General features: G+C 39.2%; 1 protein-coding gene across 14 annotated transcripts in view; it reads left to right on the top strand.

The window, feature by feature from the left end:
- Positions 1-19,252, top strand: part of MAST2 (microtubule associated serine/threonine kinase 2) — a 205,324-nt gene that overhangs the window by 74,214 nt on the left and 111,858 nt on the right. For all 14 annotated transcript variants that reach the window (XM_075424578.1, XM_075424580.1, XM_075424579.1 and 11 more), the window contains one exon: positions 17,217-17,248. In XM_075424578.1, coding sequence (XP_075280693.1) covers positions 17,217-17,248 — 32 coding nt within the window. The remainder of the gene's footprint in view (positions 1-17,216; positions 17,249-19,252) is intronic.

Genomic DNA, 19,252 nt, shown 5'->3' with positions numbered 1-19,252 from the left:
TACGGATTCAAAAACCACAACCATGTGATCCAAGACAGAAACATTTTTACCGGCGACTGTTTAACACAGAAAAAACGCGTATAACAAAATTTAACAAAATCTAAGAAAGCTGTTTTAACACCCGCTGCTCAGCCCTGCCGTTATCCCCGCCCCATGCTTGGGCGCCAATTTAATGTTTTGGTTTCGGCTGCTGCTGGCAACAAAAGCGCCACGCGGCCGCCCCTCCTCCCGCCGGCGTGCGGAGGAGAATGGAAAGAAAGAGGCAGAAACTGGTGGGTCGGGATAAGGGCAGTTTAACAGAACAGCAAACAGAGGGAAACAGGAACAACAACGATACAGATAAGGAGAAAACACGACAAAAACAGACCCGCTCTCTCGGACCGCACCAGCGCCGCACGCTCCCGAGCCGCGAGAGAGTTCCCGCCGCGCCGCCCCCCCCCCCGGAACCCAGCGTGACGGCACATGGTATGGAATACCGGGCTCTGTTTGGCCAGGTGGGGTCAGCCCCCACCCCCCGGCTGTGCCCCTTCCTGGAGTCCGGTGAAAATTAACCCTGTCCTGGCCAAACCCAGGACATAAGCCTTTTGTTTTCCAAAGAAAAAAGTCAGCTGTAAAAAAAGGTGTTAGACTATTGCATTCTGTGCTGCATCAGTGTATTGGGACAAAATTTGCTCTTCTGATTTCTTTATTTGCGTATGTACAAATTGAAATGTGTGAGCTTTCCATTTATCCCAGGAAAACAGAATTTCTTTGTGTATTCATAGAAATTTGTGTGTATATATAGACATGTATGGAATAATGTATATGCATTATCCAGTCGTATCTCTTTACGACCACAGAGAATGTCGGTACTTCTTAATCTGTATTGCTACTGTGTCTGAGGCATGGTCCTCTTAAAATTCTAAACTTTAAATTTTCATTTCCAGGACATCTACATGCACCCATTTGTATGCATCCCTTCTTGTGCCAGCATTGTCCTTTGTTCTGAGTAGCTTTCCTTCCATGGGAATTCTCACTTGATTTGAGTCAGTGAATCCAACAGACTGTCCTCACTGCAGCCAAATACTACTTTTGCTAGAATGATGGCTGCCAGCGTTTGAATATTCATTTCTTTTAGATGAACTGAAGATGCTCCTGTGGTGAACTATGGAAAGCACTGCTCAACGCCTGTGCTGTCACACTGCAGTCCTTTGAAGCTACCTCTCTTTTTTTGGCTAGAAGGACAAGATATTTCCTCTCAAGTTACTTCCTCTCTTCTGAAAACATGTTCCTTAAATGTGGTGCTTGGAGTTTTTGTCTAGTTTCAGGCTCAAGTGTATATTACATAGGAAAATGAATTTTAAGAATAGTAGCTAGCTGTCTTGGCTAGGAGTCTGGGCTTTGTCTTTGTGAATGACATGACCAGAACCAGACATGGCGTCATAGCTGCTGATGTGTTTCTGACTGAGCTAACAGCATTATAATAATTTCTATATTATGTTCCATTCTGTTCTTGACACTGCCTAACAGCTTGCATGCTTTTTTTCCACACTCCAGCTGTACATTGTCTTCAGTGAACTGTTCACAGTTTCTCCCTGTCCTTTTTGAAATCAGTAGTAGTTTGGCCTTACGTGGGTGTATGAGTAGTTGCCTATATATTGATTCTGGCATTGTGTTGACCCCTCACCTAATAAATTCTTCACACTGCTAGGGATTTACAGAAAGTTTGCATGTTTGCTCTGATGCAGTATGTACTAATGTACTGTATGCTGGAATTAATGGAAAATCTTGAGGTTTCCTATCTAAAATTTTGCTACAATAAAATAATTTATTTCTGATCTTCTGCATTTGTTTTTTTTACCTCTATATGTAACTTCAAAAGGCTTAAAACATTACCCAGCCTTCTGTCTGAGCGTATGGGTTACAGATAATTCTTGGCCTGTTCAGAGATACAGGAGTGCAAGTAACAGAAATTTCTAATTTGTACAGTGAAAACAGTACCAAACAAAAATGTTGGCTGTCATCAATAAAGAGAGAGAATGCCTGAAGTCAGCATTTAAAAGGAAAAAAAAAACCCCAAACTAACAAAACATATCCAAAAGCATATTTGATTTGTTATCTCACTTATTTCTAATTTGATTAATAAAAGTAGAATAGGGTAGGAAGAGAGTAATCTTAATCAAAGAAGCAGCTGAACTAATACTAATTTTTATTTTAAGCACAAGATACAAGTAAAAATGTAGTGGCTAAGTGGAGAATTTCTCCAGTTACGCAGAAACTGCAAAATACATGATTATATAGTCAGGGAGCATGTCTTCAATGTGTGCATGCAGTTCAAGGAGCTCCCAGCACTAAGAGAATGAGTTTGCTCTGTGAAGCTGAAAGTAGCTGAGCTGGAACAACTTGGAGAGTAGAGAGGTTCATAGATGAGACCTACAGAGATATGGTAGGGTGCTCCCATCTTGACTGTGGCAGCCCCTGCGCTGCGGCTGAGGATGTGCCTTTTGGAAAAAGAGGGCAACCTGCTGGGAAGCGTGGACACAGTCTTGTCTAGACGAGACCCATCTTCCACGTGATGTCACTGTATCCTGCTGTACTGAGGAGGCTCCTGCAGCAGACGTGATCCCTAAGCATAAGCGTAGGCTGATTGTGATAGTGGGAGATTCTGTAGGTAAATGCAGTTAAATGGATTTCTGATGTAGGATGTTTAAGGGAGGATATGCTTGAAGTCAAATGCAGGTTGCCAAGTAGGACACTGAATGTATAATATACACAGATTTCTGCGATAACATTCTCTGTAATACCTGCCAGCTCTGTGTGTGGGAATTGGTAGACAAGAGCTTAGCAGCCCCCATGTGTGGATGACATAATGTTATAAAAAGAAGGAATTGGGTGCAATAGGAGCTGATCAGCCTTTTGGGAGTGAAGGCATCTGCCCAGGAGGAATGCTGCATGTTAGTCAAGACAGAATCATGCTGTGGACACTAAAAATTAAAAAGCATATAGAAGACTGGAGACAAATCCAATATAGTAAGTTCAGACTGATCTTCCAGGAAGCAATTATTTGACTGCATCCAAAATATTCTCCCTATTGCTTCTCCTATTGAGGTCCTGGCCTAGTCTGGGTGGGCAACCGAAATCTTCCATTCTCATGGCTTGTCCTAACTTTGCAGCTTCCCTAACCTTATTTAATGCTTCCTGATTGTTGTCACTGTCCTGATCTCAGAGCTGGTAGCACAGTCCTGGAACTGTATTTTTTGCTATTACAGTCTGGGATTCCTGCCCAAAGAGATTCCATGATGCTTTTCTTCTGTAATATTTTTATTTTGGTAAACTTCATGTACAGAGTCACTTCCCTGTTCATCTTGATCTGTCCTTCCTAAGAAGTAGATACTGACAACACTATCCTGTAGCTTATCCTCCTGTGGGCAGGTGCATGGGATGCCTGCTACAGAGTGTGGTTAGTTTATGCCAAATATACTTTTATTTTATTTTGCAGACTTCTAGAATGAATGTGGAAGCACTTGTAAGTTCTGCTTTGCTCCATTGCTCAGTATTGCACGTGGCAGCTAACTGGCATTGTAGGCAGATTCATTTCCCTTTCCTGTATTTTGCTGTTATATTGTTTATTTGCCTGTTTGATGTTTTCAGCCCTTTTTTGCTTCTTGCATTTCTCAGGCTCTGGAGACTGACTTACTTTGATAAGAATACCTGAATCTATGAAGATAAAAGCCTATTAGGTATAAAGGAAAGCCCAGATGGAGATTTTCAGACAGTGCTATGAACTTAATTTCCCACTTTTTCCATTGAAATTAATGGAAATTTGTGCAGTGAGGTCCCTATATTGTTTTGGAAATACTATGTTTTTGTAAGTCATTTGCTTTATCCCTTTTATATCCTGTTCGTTATCTCTCTAGGAGTGAACAGGCAGTGGAATGCTATTTAATTATGTTGAAATTAGCAAAACCTGAATTATTAAGACTGAAAATAAGGTTTAGTACTTTTTAGTAGTCTTTTTTTTTTTTTTACAAATAATTCTTTATAGTTTGTTTTACAGTACAGATTCTACTTCCTAGAACCAGTACACATTTAAATGATCCATGTACATCTGCATTTAATGTTAAACTTGGGTAGAGAGGCTTATAAATATTCAATTACAATTATTGGGAAAATTAAAAGAATATTTTATTCATCTATAACATCTATTGATTTTTAAATAAGTAGGCATAATGTCTATTGATTTTATTTTTTCAAAGCAAGTTGTACATTGCAATTTAAGCAGACTAGGCATAAATGCTGGCTAGCTTCTTACAGCTTCAGGCAAGGGAGGGAGTATGGCTTGAGTTGCTTTACCTCCAGCTGAAATTTTTCCAACACCACGTTAACAAAGCAGTGCACTTCTCTGGGGGCTCATCTCCTAGTAAGACAACAGACTTACCACATCTGAAAACAACCTTCTTTTTTTTTTTTCTGAAGATACGTGGGTTTGTTTTTTTTTTGCCAAACCTCTAATAGTTCTCATCTCTGTAAGCCACCTCACTGTTTTTCTTACATAAATAACAAGCGAATGTTTAAATTTGTTTCAAAGATAAATACTTCTATAAAAATAAATGACAGGCAGAAAAAAGTCAGTCTAGTTCATTTAAGCAGATAATGAGGAATTAATAACAGTGAAAAAACCCAAGAGTGTTACCTGTGACTTGCTTTTTTTATGATATAAATGAGAAAAGGCCCTTTAAGATGTTAAGTCTAAAATGTCACTTAGCATGTATGGAAATCTGCAGTAACCTCAGAAGCTGCACTGGGGTTACTCTGGGTTTCTATGTGTTACCTAAACCCTCCTATAGCAAATCACCTGTAATTTCTGGACTAGATGGTTGTTTCCGATGTTAAAATTCTGAATTCAATAAAGAGCAAGTCCGTATTAAAAATAAATCCTTACATCCTGGAAGTTTCTGTCTGAAGGTGTGTATTTCTGCTTAACTGAACTGAAATGCTTAAAATGCAGCGATGAATTTGGTGTAATGTTTTAGCCCTGAGAATAGGATTTAATTGGGAATTACCATCTTTCCTTTTCTTTGCTGCGCTTTTACTTTGTGAGAAACGAAAAAGTGAAAATATTAAAAAAAAAGTCAGAATATATTGGAACTATTTTATCGATTTCTCAACTGTTTTGTTGAAATGAAAAATAGCAATTATCACAAAATTTACATCTAGAGGTGAATGTATGAACTTAATTTAGGTTTTGTGTAAGCAGTGAATGATTTTACAGGATCACTTTATTTCTTTTATTAGTCCTTGGTTCTGGCTGCTGAAGTTGCATTTCTCTTGTGCCAATTTGGTGAGTCGTGCAGCTTGTGGTAGAGAGAAAATGTTAATGTCTAAATATGGATTAATGAATTAAACATTTACAGGAAATAAATGTTTTTTATTTCCTTTATTTTCTTGATGGAGAAAACATCATTTACTTCTTGATTTTCTTGATGGCGAAAACAACTTAACATACCAAAGAGCATATAGGTAGAAGGTTGGTATTGGAAAGTTAAATCTTGAGTCTTTCTTTGCAAGCTATTTAGGTTCTTTCGTCACAGATGGTCACTAAACTTTTATCTCTTTAGCTTTTTCTTTGTAATTTGGTCCCTCTCAAACAAAAATGCAAAAGGTTCTGTGAAAAGTCTTACAATAATTTTTTTCTCATTACTGAATATTGTGAAAATTAAGTGTTTTAACATCTACAACAAGTATTTTTTTGTACAAAATGTCCTCTAACATATGTGGCAAGCACATCAAAATTGTAACTTCTACTCTGAGAAAAGCTTTTGAATTGGGGCTGATTGTTAGTGGAGTGGGATAGGCAAAATAAAATTGCAATAAAACTGTTGAAAAGCAACAGTGAGAAAGGTTGTGGGGAGGTATGCAGCTGTTTTTTGGGTGCTTGCATCACTTTTGTGTACTTCATTTTTTCGATGTACTAAAAATTTGCTGGTAATATGGCATATGCTTTACATGCTACTTTTTCTTTCCAGTGTGTGTAACTTTCTGTAGGCTGTATGAAATGTGTGTCAGAGAAGCACAGATTTAGATTCTGGTATTCCAGTTCTCCTGCAGTACAGTAAAGACAGTGAGTTGAAAACCATGTATGAAAGACTTTTGGACTACCCAGAAGCTAGTATGAGCTGAATGCTTTAACCATGCGTTGAATTGAACCTGAAGGTAAACAAGGACATTGATCAGACTCCCTGTTGCGAGATCTGTCAGGTCCAGGAAAAGTCCCAAATCCTCTTTGGAAAAAAGGACTGTTCAGGGACAATTTTTGATGAATTTACAAGTCTTGCAAAGACATCAGAAAGTTCTTCTGTACCCATAGGTACAAAATGGAAGGTACCTTAAAATCTGTCTTTGAAGCCAACACCTGAATGAATAAAAGTGCATTTTCTTCCAAAAGGTGTAGAGGGTGACGAGAACTCGGCACTTGATAGTATAGAGGAATAATGACGGTACAGACAGCCCTGAGTACCTGCAAGGCTTTTCCTGGTGATGAAGTCAGTGTTTGTTCCAATTTGAAGTATGGTCAAGGACAGAAGACAGAAGCTCTGAAGATTGATTAGTATCTTTTGTCTTCATATATTTTCAAGAGAGTTAATATTTATAATTTAAATGCAACAGAAAGAAAATCCTTGCCAGAACATGTCCTTGTAATAGCATCAACTGTTTCTGTCAGTCCATTACAGAGCACACTAATCGCCCATCAGAACGAAAAGTCATTAGGCACAGTCTGCAGTTTCTCAAATCTACGCTTTGGGAGTGAGTGCCTGTGTTTTACCAGTACGTTAATGGGGGATGAATTTTCCTTTGCTCTGAAACAGATCTCTTGGCACCAAGTAAGTCTGAATTATCCAACTGTGTTAAATGTAAGATTGTTCAGAAATACGTCTGTGAAAGGTGTTTAGATGTATCACATGAGTTTATATGAGAAATCTTATACATGCAAAAACCTTAGTTCACTTGACATTTGGGCAATTAATGATACACCTGAAGGACAGGACCAGATGTGGTTATTTAAAAATGTGCTCACAGATGAGTTCAGTCAGTGCCTGTGGTTCCCAGCTCGGCTGCCTTTCATTTTGAAAGCAATAGATGTTGCTTTCCCAAGATATGTTCCGCCTCCTCTAAGCCTGAAGATTGTCTTGCATACACCAGCATAAACCTTTCACCACACTCAGTTTGATCTGGAAATTAATCCTGGGTTTGGCCGAGTACCACTTTGCAGTTTCCCATTTTATATTTCACCTCAGAGCATTGTCATGTGTGAACATGACAGGCAGTGTTGTTCCCTGGAAATTAAGATAGGGCAAGATTATAATTTTTAAATTAGGATAAGGTGGGTGGTTGTCACAGTTCTACCTCACCAAAATTGAGAAGACCATTTAATTGCCAATTTAACAAAAAAATATTCCTAAACAGATAAAATACCTGTTTGAAAGTATGTGCGAAAGAGGTGACAGGAGAGCATGTTCCAATTTAATGTTTGTGTTTCACTGAAAATGTTGTTTTCCAGAAAAAATTATAAAAAGGTAGTTGAAGTACTTTGTGTTGTAACTCCAAGCCCAGTCACAGTAAGTGTGTGAACACCTCATATTTCCAGGGGATCAGTTGCTTCCTATACACATGATACAAATGTAAAACTTCTGTGGCTGTTTGCTTTTGCTGTAAAAAATATTTACCATCTGGGAATGAAGCAACAGAGCCCTTTCTTTCATCACTTCTGTCAAGGACTTACGTTTCAGTTTGGCTGCACTTTGGAGTCCAGCAGACATAAGCAGTATCAGAGACCATTTACTTTTGAGGGCAAAAAGAGAAGTTAAAGTTCTGTTGGCTGCTCACAAAGATGTAAATACTGGCTGGCATCTGCTTATTCCAAATTTTCACATGGTGCCTAGCATGTGGATTTCTTCATTAAGTGGATGATGGCCTTTAACTATTCCTTCGCAGAAATGACAAGAGCATCCTTTGCCTGTCCCTCTTTCTCTGCTTCTGTTGAGAAGCCGTGATTTGAGAGGGGTAGGCTGAAGTGCCTCATGTAGACTAGCTAAGCAGTGAAAAATTACATCTGCTTATTCTGTAAATAATGTCCATTCAGAGCAGATGTAATTAACTACTGAACTCAATGGATGCCTCGTGAGGTTACAGATGCTATCAGTCATAAACTAGATGAAGGCAAGGGAGCTTTATATGCTTGGAATTCCTTTTAGGACTAATTACTAAATATCTTTAAAATTGATTGCTTTTGCTTTCAATTTCTGAGAGTGTTTTTTGTGGAATGGACTTGCTGCAGCTTTAGGGGAGGATGGGAGACGCCTCCATTGTTGAGGCTTTTTGAGGAACTAAAAAGTGTATCTTCCCTAGGACTTTCACCCAGAGCTTTACTATGAGGAAACTTGGTCTTATTTCAGGGGTTGCCAAGCCGTCCAGCCAGAATTCTTGGGAGACTGCTCTGACACAGATTTTCTTTTTGTCTAAATTAGTTGAGAAATACACAGTTGTAAAGATAAAATTCTGTTGATGTGTCAAAACTCTTAGCCTAACATTGACAAAGCAATTGGAGACGTGTGGAGTGCCTCTCAAAAACAACCACCAAAACGTCATTTCTGTCTGTCTGCTTCGAAATACTTTACAACTGAGGAGCTGGTGAGAAAACAGCCTGAGGAAAAACAGAACCCTTTGGACTGTTACGAGGTACTTGATGATGACCTTAATATTGAGCTGCCCATGTACCCTTTCTTGGTCCAACTAGTGTTGGAGGTTGTTGCATTTCAATCTAATTTTCTTTGTGACCTTCGATCTTTGTTCACAGTCTGTGCTAACAGTGCACGGAACAGATGAGCTGGTGAGCAGGTCCAGGAGTTTTCATGAGATGCATGTTGTTTTGTATAACTTTTATGTAGGATAAACCAGAAGGGTCCCCAAACTCATTAAAACTTTGCTGGGCTTGATTATTCAGTTTTAAATTCAATAAAGGCTGTTTAAAGAGTTTTGTAAATATAACTGGTGGTCAGGTAGCCTTGATGTCAGCTGTCAATTCTTTTAGAAACAACCTTTTAAGGACTAGATGTGTGTATAGTAGGAATGACAACTGACTTAATCATAGATTAATATTAGTACGAGCCAACAGGGAGAGAATAAAACTGGATTTGTTTATTTGTAATGCTCTTGGCATTTTTAGCAGCTGTGACTGTTTCCTTGTGATTGTTGCATGCCCAGTCTTGAAGGAATTTTTGGTGCAAGTCAGGACAGAGTCATTTTAAGGGCAGTTTCTAACAATAGCATTACAGCTGCAGTCCTGGGTGTCTCTGAGATGACACTCTTTTCTGCATTTTCCAATTTAAATTTCTGAAACTGGTGCAGTCTGGAAAAATGAAAGAGACTTTTGAACAGTTGCTGCCATTATTTTGGATGACTGGTGCTGGGCAGGCTGTTTCACACATAGGGTGGATCAGTAATCTGCTTCATGGCCCTGTAAAACTAGAATGAAGTAATGAGAAAGATTAATGAGCTCTCTGTGTGCTTTGTTCCTCTCAATATTCCCTCTCCCTTAGGCTAATTTGTGCAAAAATATAATACATATAAGGAAGATTCTGAGCATTTATCAAGGGTGTTATTTCTCAGACTTTAAAGTATAACCTGCCTTTTGTTTGCAGAGGACTACCATGCAGCTCGCTTTTTATTTAGTTGATCCACCTGCACAGTTTGGTGGCTGTTATTGTTTATTTGGGGGAACAAGTTATCAGAATGGTCTTCTGAAGGTACTGCTGTTGCCATTTATGGATTGTCTGTTATAGGAGCAAATGCATCTTTTTTCTTCTACTCTGCATTTTTTTTCTATGCCTCTGAGCCACAACTAGGACTCTGGGTTGCAAAACTTATGCTGTAATTATTAAATTTACTTTCTCCTGCAAATGAAATTACATCTTCAAAAGGTTATCTGTTATGTGCTACATATCATTTAAAAAGAAGTTTGGCAAGTGTATTTGAAGGGGGCTGCTGCTGCAGTGGTTTTTTTTTTTCTTTAGCCTTGAGGAAAACAATCAAGTTGATAGTAAATTAGTTTGCTGACATCTAAGGATTGAACAGCTGAGTTACTGTACCTGCTATTCTTGATGTGACTAGGGTTCTTGGAGGTTGTCTTTAATTTTCAGAAACCATTCACTGTTTAACCTCAGCTGAAAAGGTTGGGATCAAATATGAAACTAGCTATTTTCTTTACTATGGAAAGAAAGAGACTGCTGCTTGACGGATAGCATGAAATTAGAGTGACCTCGTGCTCTTAGTCCAAAATAACAGAGATAGGAATGAATCCTGCGGAGGAAATGAGACCTGGAGAACTGCAAGTCATTTGCTGGGGTTAGTGAGGGATGTGCGTGCACCACCCTGCCCTGGGCTGCAGACGCCTGCTCCTCGCGTAGCCTGTAGCTCAGCTGTGGCAGCTGGCTTGTTCCTGGGGCTGGGCAGCTCCCCACTCACCCGCCTGGGAATGTGCTTTGCATGCATCGTTTTTATTGTCGTCTGCCTATCCGAGCCATGATGTGTGGCTTCCGTCGTGTTTGGTACCGTGAGTGGGTTCAGTCTAGCCCATGGGGTACTGGGTAATGTTGTATTTTGGGCTTGAAAACATGACGTAATGTATGAAATATGGAGTAGACACTGCAGCTTACTAAAAATATATATATATGTATATGGGAGTGGGCACTGAAAATATTTTGAGGAAAGTGGGAATTCTTGTCTGTTTTGAGATGTATTCTGGAATTATTTTAGGTCAAGTAACCAATATTCTTAATCTTATGGAAAGCCCCGAGGTTAAGTGATATGAAAGGTTAGTGGGCAACTTCTGGAGGCATATATTCTTGACAGGTTAATGCACAGATGTGACCCGGATCCGTAGCTTTGCCTACAAAGGAAGAGCTTTGTCTTGACCAGGCAGGACAGCTGGTGGGGGAGGTGAAAATAATTTACTGTGTTTGAGAATTTTGATTGAAGTTTAAAGGGCTTTTAGCTTTACATATAATATATAATTTGAAATTTTAGCTTTATATATAATACATAAGTTGAAATAAATACAAAGGCTTTTTTTTTTTTAGCTGACTAGTAAGGGATTTCTAAGCTGAAGAGAAGAGAAAGGCCAGAAGATGCTAAAAAAATTAAATGCATCATTGGCTGATTTATGTCCTGTGGGTTTGAAGACCAACATAAACTGATTATTTAGAGAAATAGGGTCACCTGTTAGTTAAACAGCTGAGGTTTTTTACCCATTTGGTTTTATACGTTAATGTACTTTGCAAATGACATTTTTACTGACATGTAACTTCTGTTGAGGTAGAGAACTGATCCGAATAATACATTTAATTTGCTTTGAACTTGTAGCATGTTTAGGGTAACACTGGGTGAACAGGTATACTGTTAACTATTCTAGTGCCACGCACATTGTCCTGAAGGCTCTGGCACCCTGGCGCCATGAAGGTGACATTTCTTAGGAAAAGGTGGTTCCAGGCAGTTTGGCTGGTACTGGGAATATGGGGAGGTGTGCTGGGACTGAGCTAGCCTTGGCAATTCAGGATTTGTGTGATTGCAGGCGTAAATTCTGTACGGTGTGGAGAAAGGTCTGGGAATTAAACTCTGTCTCCTCTCAATATTTTGAATGATATTGGCAAGAGCTTGGGTATTCATTTTCTGTATTTTAAGCATCTCTGTAGCTAAGCAGATGATCTAACAATATGATTCTGAATTTAGTTTCTGAAAAGTCAGTAAATTATAGACGATATCTGCAGCATATTCCATAGGTTAATCTGACATTGCAGATATGATTTTAGTGTTGCTGTTTAAAATTCTTTGCTGATGAGTTTGGGAAACAAGTTCAAATGTAATCATTTCTAGAGAGAGAAATTGAGAAGTACAGTTTTTAATAACCATTTACAATGATATGGCGAAAAGAAGGAAATTATTTTTCTTGACAGATTCTGATATGAGAAAGAGAAGCTTAGTGTGGGGTGTTTTTTTATATCACCATGAAAAATTCTTTCCTGTTAATCTGATGGATGGATTACAGTTTGTCCTTGCACGGCCAGGTTGTATTTTCCATCAGATCTGGAGATTCCAACCCTCATTATATCATGCCTGTAATGCAAATGGTTATGTATAGAAAGAGATTTAATTAATCCCCTGCTGGTTGGTAGTATACCCTAAAGCAAACATAGTCAGCAAAGGAAAAAAATTACAACATGAGTGCCTGGTACCAGGTCAGTGAGTGTCAGTGGAATTTCATCATCTGTGAAATACTAACTTATTAACTGAAATGTATTTACTGTTATAGCTGTAAAAATATTTGTCTATTGTCCCAACTGGTATGATAATGAACTACCTTGCAAGAAAGCTAAGGTCAAAGGCAATCTCAGGAATCCTGCTGTCTGCTCTGGCGAAAATATGGAACATCCTGAATGTAGCGATGGTTCTCACTTTAATTTGAAAGGACTACATTTAAGCTGCCATCCGTGCAGACTCTAGCATCCAACTTTGCCTGTGGGCCTGTGCCATATGCGCAGCTACATATTCAAGGACAAATTACAAGACGGAGAGAAAGTGACAATTCTGAGTGATGGGCTCCCATTTTCTTCACACTTTTCTAACGTAATGTATCTGTTTAAAAGATATGGGTTGTCTTCTAGGTCAATGAACAAATAGATTTCCAGACTTTAGTTCCGTTTCGTATTGTGTGCATATACGTATGCAAGAAGCCAGCACTCCTCCCACTGCCTGAAACATTCCTGTTTTCAGATGCAGTTTCTTTATGCAAGAGATCACAATAGAATAAATGTCCAGTATCTGTGCACTAAAAAATACATTACGTAATCAGAAAAGTGATGCTTAAAATAGCCGATGTATTTTCTCTTTTACCTTCCTTGCTTTCTAAAAAATGATAGGGCCAATGAGAATCCAGTTCTGTTGTGAATCCTGAACTGTAGTGTGTGTTACGGTGTCCAACTGATCTCATAGCTGCATGATCTGAGATGATAAACTTAAGATCAAAGGAAATGAATATAAGGAACTCTTTTGAAGGAGCGTATTTGAACCAGCTTTTTACAAATTCCACAATGCTGAATTTCTTTCCCAAGGTTCATTTTTAACTAGGTGTCTGAAAATCTGCTGCTGCTTTTGTCACACAGAGATCAAGTTGCCTGTTTAATAATTATGCCTTGAAATATGGAACTGATACAAAAAATTAACTTTCAGAACAGTCTGTTACTGTCATTTGGCCATTGCAAGATTTAATACACTTCCTATTTTGTAGGATCTGTGAAAGTAGTTTCTAGTTCTGAAAGTTCTGTTGAATAATGAAGAATTTTAAAATATTCTTATGGTATTTATCACTTTGTATAAATCAGATACAAAAAGTAAACCTCTGTTTAGAGTTATATTGTTACATTGGTGACCTAGAGAGCACGTGGCATGGAGGCTGGCTGAAGTAATAATAGTAATATATATAGGTACTGGCAGCACTAGTGCTCAGGGAGGCACGTGTGCTGCGGAAGAGGCGGTTTGAATTCTTGAATGTTCATGTGTTCTCGTCATAAGGGTGGTCTTAAATGAAAAATGTCCTGTAGGATAAATGACCATATTTGCTTAAGGATTACAGCTGCACCCTGTAAATAGTGTTTCAGACCAAGTAGTCACAACTCAGCACTCTTTTATCAGTTATCTCACCTCTTAAAATATGATTTATTTTTTCAGGGTACATGGACATGTAATGCCAAACTCCTTTGTGGAGAGAGTAGAAACCAATCACATCACACCGCCTCCCTCATCGTTTACTATCTAAAACATCTAATCTGTACTATAAAACTGATTCTGAGTAAAGTTTCACCTTTATAGGGTACTTATGAAATGCTGTTGGACTTATATGTTTCGCATAATTATTTAAGTAGTGTTTTTGTAGTGCTGCTTCCTATGTTTGAAACTACCCCGTCATTTTTACGTGTAAACTCTCAGTTGGTCCCATTGCACACGTTAAAGTGTTAAGCCACCTTTTAAGACCCAGTTGAGTCTCCACCCTGTGAATGTATCACCATCTCTGGTAGGCATTTGCATTGTCCATTCTATCCCCTGGAGATCCGCAACGTTCTCCTAACAGCGGACATCCTCAAAGAAGTGCCCTGAAATAAGGTGATCAGTTCTGTCTGCAGTCTGCTCCCTGCTTGCTTCCATCTCCAGGTGCTTGCTTTCTTCTTCCCTGGGATGTTACCTTTCTAGACATTAACTCACTGGTGATTCAGGAGAAGCAAAGCCCATAGTTATGCTGCTCACAGTCGTGTAACTTCCAGCTCTGATGCTGTTGCATTGGCTCCACTGTTCGTGGTCTGGATTATAAGAAGTGCTGTCACCAGCCCTGCTTTGGAGAAGCAGAGGAGAGCAAATGGCTGGGAGGGTGCAGGCCTGGTGTTCTGCAGACGACAGGAGATGTGCTGCGGGGGTCGTGGCATGGCTTGGTGTACGGCTGGTAAGGTATTTGAAGGGGAATTTAAGACTAAACCGAAATGAGGCATAGTGGAGCAACAGGTATAAAAATTGATTGGTTTGATTGTGCTCTTTGTTGTCAAGCCCACAGAGGTATTAAATTTGAACTACTGCCTATTGATTCCACATCTGCACTGGGTTTGTCAAGGTGGAGGTGCAGAGTGAAAACAATTGCTGCATGGATAGGATAATATTTCAAGTGCATTGAGATGTCATCTGCTGGTACTTTTTTCCTTCATTATTTGGAAACTCAGTTGATCACAGATTTCAAAGGATGACTTCAGGAACAAAGCCCAAGTCAGTCCTTCATTTAACCTTGCATGCATTTAATCCTGAATTAGGTAAACTTGAGGGAGCATTAAAGGTAATATTGTGTGAGTAAAACAAGTGTACAGGAGAGGAAGGGAAAAGGCTTGTCCACTCCTGTTACTGGATCGCGACTCCCGTGGTGTGTGTCTGTGAGTCACCGTTACTGGAGCTGCGCTGCTGCAAGGAACTGTTTGTTCTCTCTTGAAGTGACTTTTCAGCCCTAATGACTAGAGCAGAGCTTGTAGACACAAAGCCTAAAAGCTCAAAAAGTAGGAGGTAGATAAAGAGATTTCAAGGTCACTGTTTTCCTTTTTCAGCCAGTGCCATGAAATTCCAGAGCTTTATTCATTCATTCTGAAAATTTCTGGGGCTGACTGTTGGAATGGCAATGACCCATTTAAATTAGAAAAGTACCCTTTGCTGACCACATTTGTTATACCAGATCTTCTTTAAAGAGGAGAAATTAAATACATCTGCTCATATGATGTAAGAGATACATGTGCATGTATAAGTAATATACTATGTACACAAACAGAATAATATATCTTACCTATTTATCCATTTGCAGTGGCAAAAAGCTGTCATTGCTACGTAGAGTTCATCATTGGAGACTAATTCTTTCCAAGAAATGAGAGTGGAAGAAGTACCTTTTTAGAATATAAAACACACAACCTGTTATAGATGCTAATGATTTATTATCTTACGTACTTGAAATGTTTTGATTAGATCTTGACAAGTTTGTCTGATGACAGGAATTTATTTCTTGATGCTGTAAGCTGTCAGCCGTATGATAATTCACACATGAAATTTGCTCGGTACTGTTAAACTGTAATGAAATCTCAAATTGTGGAGAACCCATGCTTGAAAATAATAACAGCATGTTTAAGGTTTAATGATTTTTTTTTTTTTTAAAGTTCTAATAGCTGTAACTTTTTGGTATCTTTGGAAAACTTATGCCATGTCCAATGTGTTACTTAACAGACCAGTGACTGACAGTTGGTCAATAACATTGTTAATCATTGAAGTCAGCATGTACCCCCTAACTAAATATGGAGAAGAGCTTACCAGATTTATGGATTTTTTTTTCCTAATGATTTTTTTCAATATTTGGTGAAAACAATGCTATTTTATTTTTTCTTCTTAGTGGGGATGAAAAATGACACCACGTAGATCAGTGTCCTGAAAGTCAGAAATTGAATTGCTACGTCCCATTCTGTGGTGAACTGCTGAAGTGCAGCAGCCCGGGATCAGCACCAGTAGTTTTTTGTTTGTTTGTTTGTTTTTGTTTGTTTGTTTTAATTATTATTATTTTTAATTTTAATTTAAAAAAGATTTTAAATGTTTTTTTAATTTTCGGTTCCCAAGCTCTTGTCCGCTTGCCCTGTCCTGCACAGCCGTGCGGGGTCCCGCCAGTCCAGACAGGCAGTTTTTAGTTTCCCAAGCGTTGGCTTTCCTGTGCCCCCCCCAACTACTGTCCCTTCCCTTCAGCCCCGGTCCCGGCCCCGCCCCCCGGCCTCACGGCCCCGCCCCCGAGCGGCGGACGGGGGCGGGGCCGTGAGGCCGGGGGGCGGGGCCTGGGCGGCGGTGGGCGGGACCCGACTCCCACCTGGTGGCGCCGTGCGGAAGCGCAGGGCCCGGCGTGAGGGGAAGCAGGCGTGCCCTGGGATGGCCGTTTGAAAACCCGCGGCTGGTTCTTGTCTCGTCAGGCTGTGTCCGACCCGCTCTGTGCCTTGGAGGTGCTCTACGGGGCTATCTGCTTAAATAAAAACCTTGAAATTCCCGGTCTGCCCTCGCTTTTGCTGCTGAGGTGCAAAATGCTGCTTCTAAGTGGGAGTAGTTCAATTTGCCTCTGTTTCTTGTGATAATCTATAATGCAAGTAATGTGTATATTTAAAAAAACCTCACTCAAAGCCACCCTGTTGCGTTAATTTTTCCTCTTGGTGGGACTGTGAGAACATCCGTGCAGCAGATGCGAGGCATATTGCGCGCCACACTGCTGGAAGTGGTTCCGAGATGATGCCGATCAGTTATATAGCACAGAATTAATTACTGCCTCGTCTATGTTTAGGCTTCAATTTCAAAGTTATGTTTGCTCTGTTGAGCGCTTATGATTTTGTGACTGCACAGACAATGATTATTCAGACAGAATGAGCAGATTTTGCACCCCAGGCTACTGCGCTGTGAGCGGGTGCGGGTTCACCCCTTAGGCACAGCAGCGCTCTTCACAGTTGCACACTGAGCATGTGTTCAGAAATGGCCAGCTTTTTATTAATTTTGCCTCAGTCATTTATTGATAAATAAATGAGTAGTATATAATAACAAGTCAAATTAACTCAAGGTTTTCATTCTTTTTTTTTTTTTTCCAGAAGGAGCTCAGTCTCCCCAGAAGAGGAAGCTTGTAAGTATAATTATTCTTTATTCATCGTTTGGTTTGTTTTGAACGTATATAGCTGTTTAGCTGTGGAAATCATTTAAATGGGCGGATACGTTGTTTTCTCTGTTAGCACTTTGAAGAATGTGTCATGTACTCGGAAACAGCTAGCTTGCTTTTGTCTGAGACTGAAACCTCTTCATTTCCTTAATTGTAGAGGAAAAGTAGTAGTAGTGTAAGCTTACTTCTAATTACCAGCCTGAGCTGATCCTGATACAGAAGTAGCTGCGGTGTTGAGTGTTGCTTGCACTGACATTGCTGAAGTGACTCCACAGAAGTCACTGATTATTTATGTGATATGGACAACTTTGATCACTGCTCTTCAAACGGTCTGTTGACAGAAATCTAAGTACACAGCTCCTGGGCCATGCAGGTCAGGTGTTTGTAGAGCAGTCAGTGTAATAGAGAGATTTCGACAAAGTGGCAAATGTTGGTAAAAGCAGGCTTTTAAAAATGTGGTTTAAACAAATAGCAATTTTTTTTTTAATACATGGTGATGTTTAATGAATTTTAGCGAAATAACTTGTGTTTCAGTGGTATCATAAGAGCTTAGCTTCTGCTATGCTTACAGATTTATTGTGGAAGAAACTGTGCTATTGATTGCATTATATAAAGGAGAAAGCTTTTGTACTGCCCGTTATTGCATTATGATTTAAAATTGTTTCCCAGAGCTTGTGCTTGTGTGCTACAGACATGAAGCTCACAGAAGTGTATAACCTTTCTTCCTCAGGTTTCTGGTTCTAATGAGAAATGATTTTCAGTCTTTTAATGTAAGCTTTCCCCTTTGTGTAAGAATCAGTGTTTAGATAATGCAATGTTTGGAAAGTGCCAGTGATTCAGGGCTGAACAATCCAACAGATAAAAAGGCCCTTTTTTTAAAATGGGGCATGACCAGACCTTTGTGTTTAGTTCATGTGACAATGGTAAACCAGCCAGGGAGTTATGTAAAGAACACACAACACTGAATGAAATATTCTTTTGCTAAACCAGTATGCCTTAAAGGCCAGCTTAACGATATTCGATAGATTTTTAAGAAAGGTGGTGTTCGTGATTTGAAGACTGTGAAGGTTCTCTGAACAAATGGTGGAGCGGTGAGTTACTGGTAGGGTTCTTGTTTAGTGTAACATAGATATTTTTGTACAAAAGTTTTGGAGTTGAAATTGAGGATGCCAGAGGTATTCCCTTCCCTTGGTTGAGCACGGAGGTGGGTATGATACAAAAACTACTCATGTATTTACATTTGAAATTTCAGATACAAATGAAGTGCTTCAAATGTATAGTGTTTTGTTTAGTAGTAGTAACTAAACCAAGTGACTGAATGTTTTATTTCTATATTGACTTAACACCTTCAGTTTTCATTACTTCACTTCTTTTCCACAAGTGAGTGCCTTTTAAGCCATGGCTATGTGAAGAAATTTAGCAACCTGTGTCAGGAAGATCCAGACCACAAATTTTAAGCACAAGGTTGCTGCTGCTAGTGAGACTGAAAAATCTATGAAGAACTGAAATGTCTTCGGTTAGTTGCCTGTGTTATCTAGTTGATTATTTGATTGCGGTTTCTGGAATTACAGATTTTGTAGTGAATTCTAGCAAATGGTTTCTTGCTGTTTGAAAAGTTTTAACTGTTTAAGAAGTCAGTAGTGCACTGTGGCTTGTGTATAGTTGTGTTGATGCTGTACTGTTAAGCATATAGGTTCACTAATAATGGTCTTGGGGAGCTGATGTACATGATTTACATATCCCAGTATCAGAATGCTTACTTGATTTTTAAAAAATCTACTCTTAGTTTTGAATTAGGAATGAGAGAAATTTATATCAAGAAAGGGAATAATTATAACGTGTGTATATATAGATGTTAAACATATGTGTATAATATGTATACATTTGTTTAACTGTTCTGTCAAAAAAGGTGGCCTAACGATGTGCAATTATATACAGACTGTAGGCAGTTCTCAGTACTTCTGGAGGCTT

The sequence above is a fragment of the Opisthocomus hoazin genome, chromosome 6 (assembly GCF_030867145.1).
Source record: "Opisthocomus hoazin isolate bOpiHoa1 chromosome 6, bOpiHoa1.hap1, whole genome shotgun sequence".
NCBI lineage: Eukaryota > Metazoa > Chordata > Aves > Opisthocomiformes > Opisthocomidae > Opisthocomus > Opisthocomus hoazin.
Note: the sequence above shows the minus strand (reverse complement) of the source record. Positions and strands in the feature narration are given on the sequence as shown.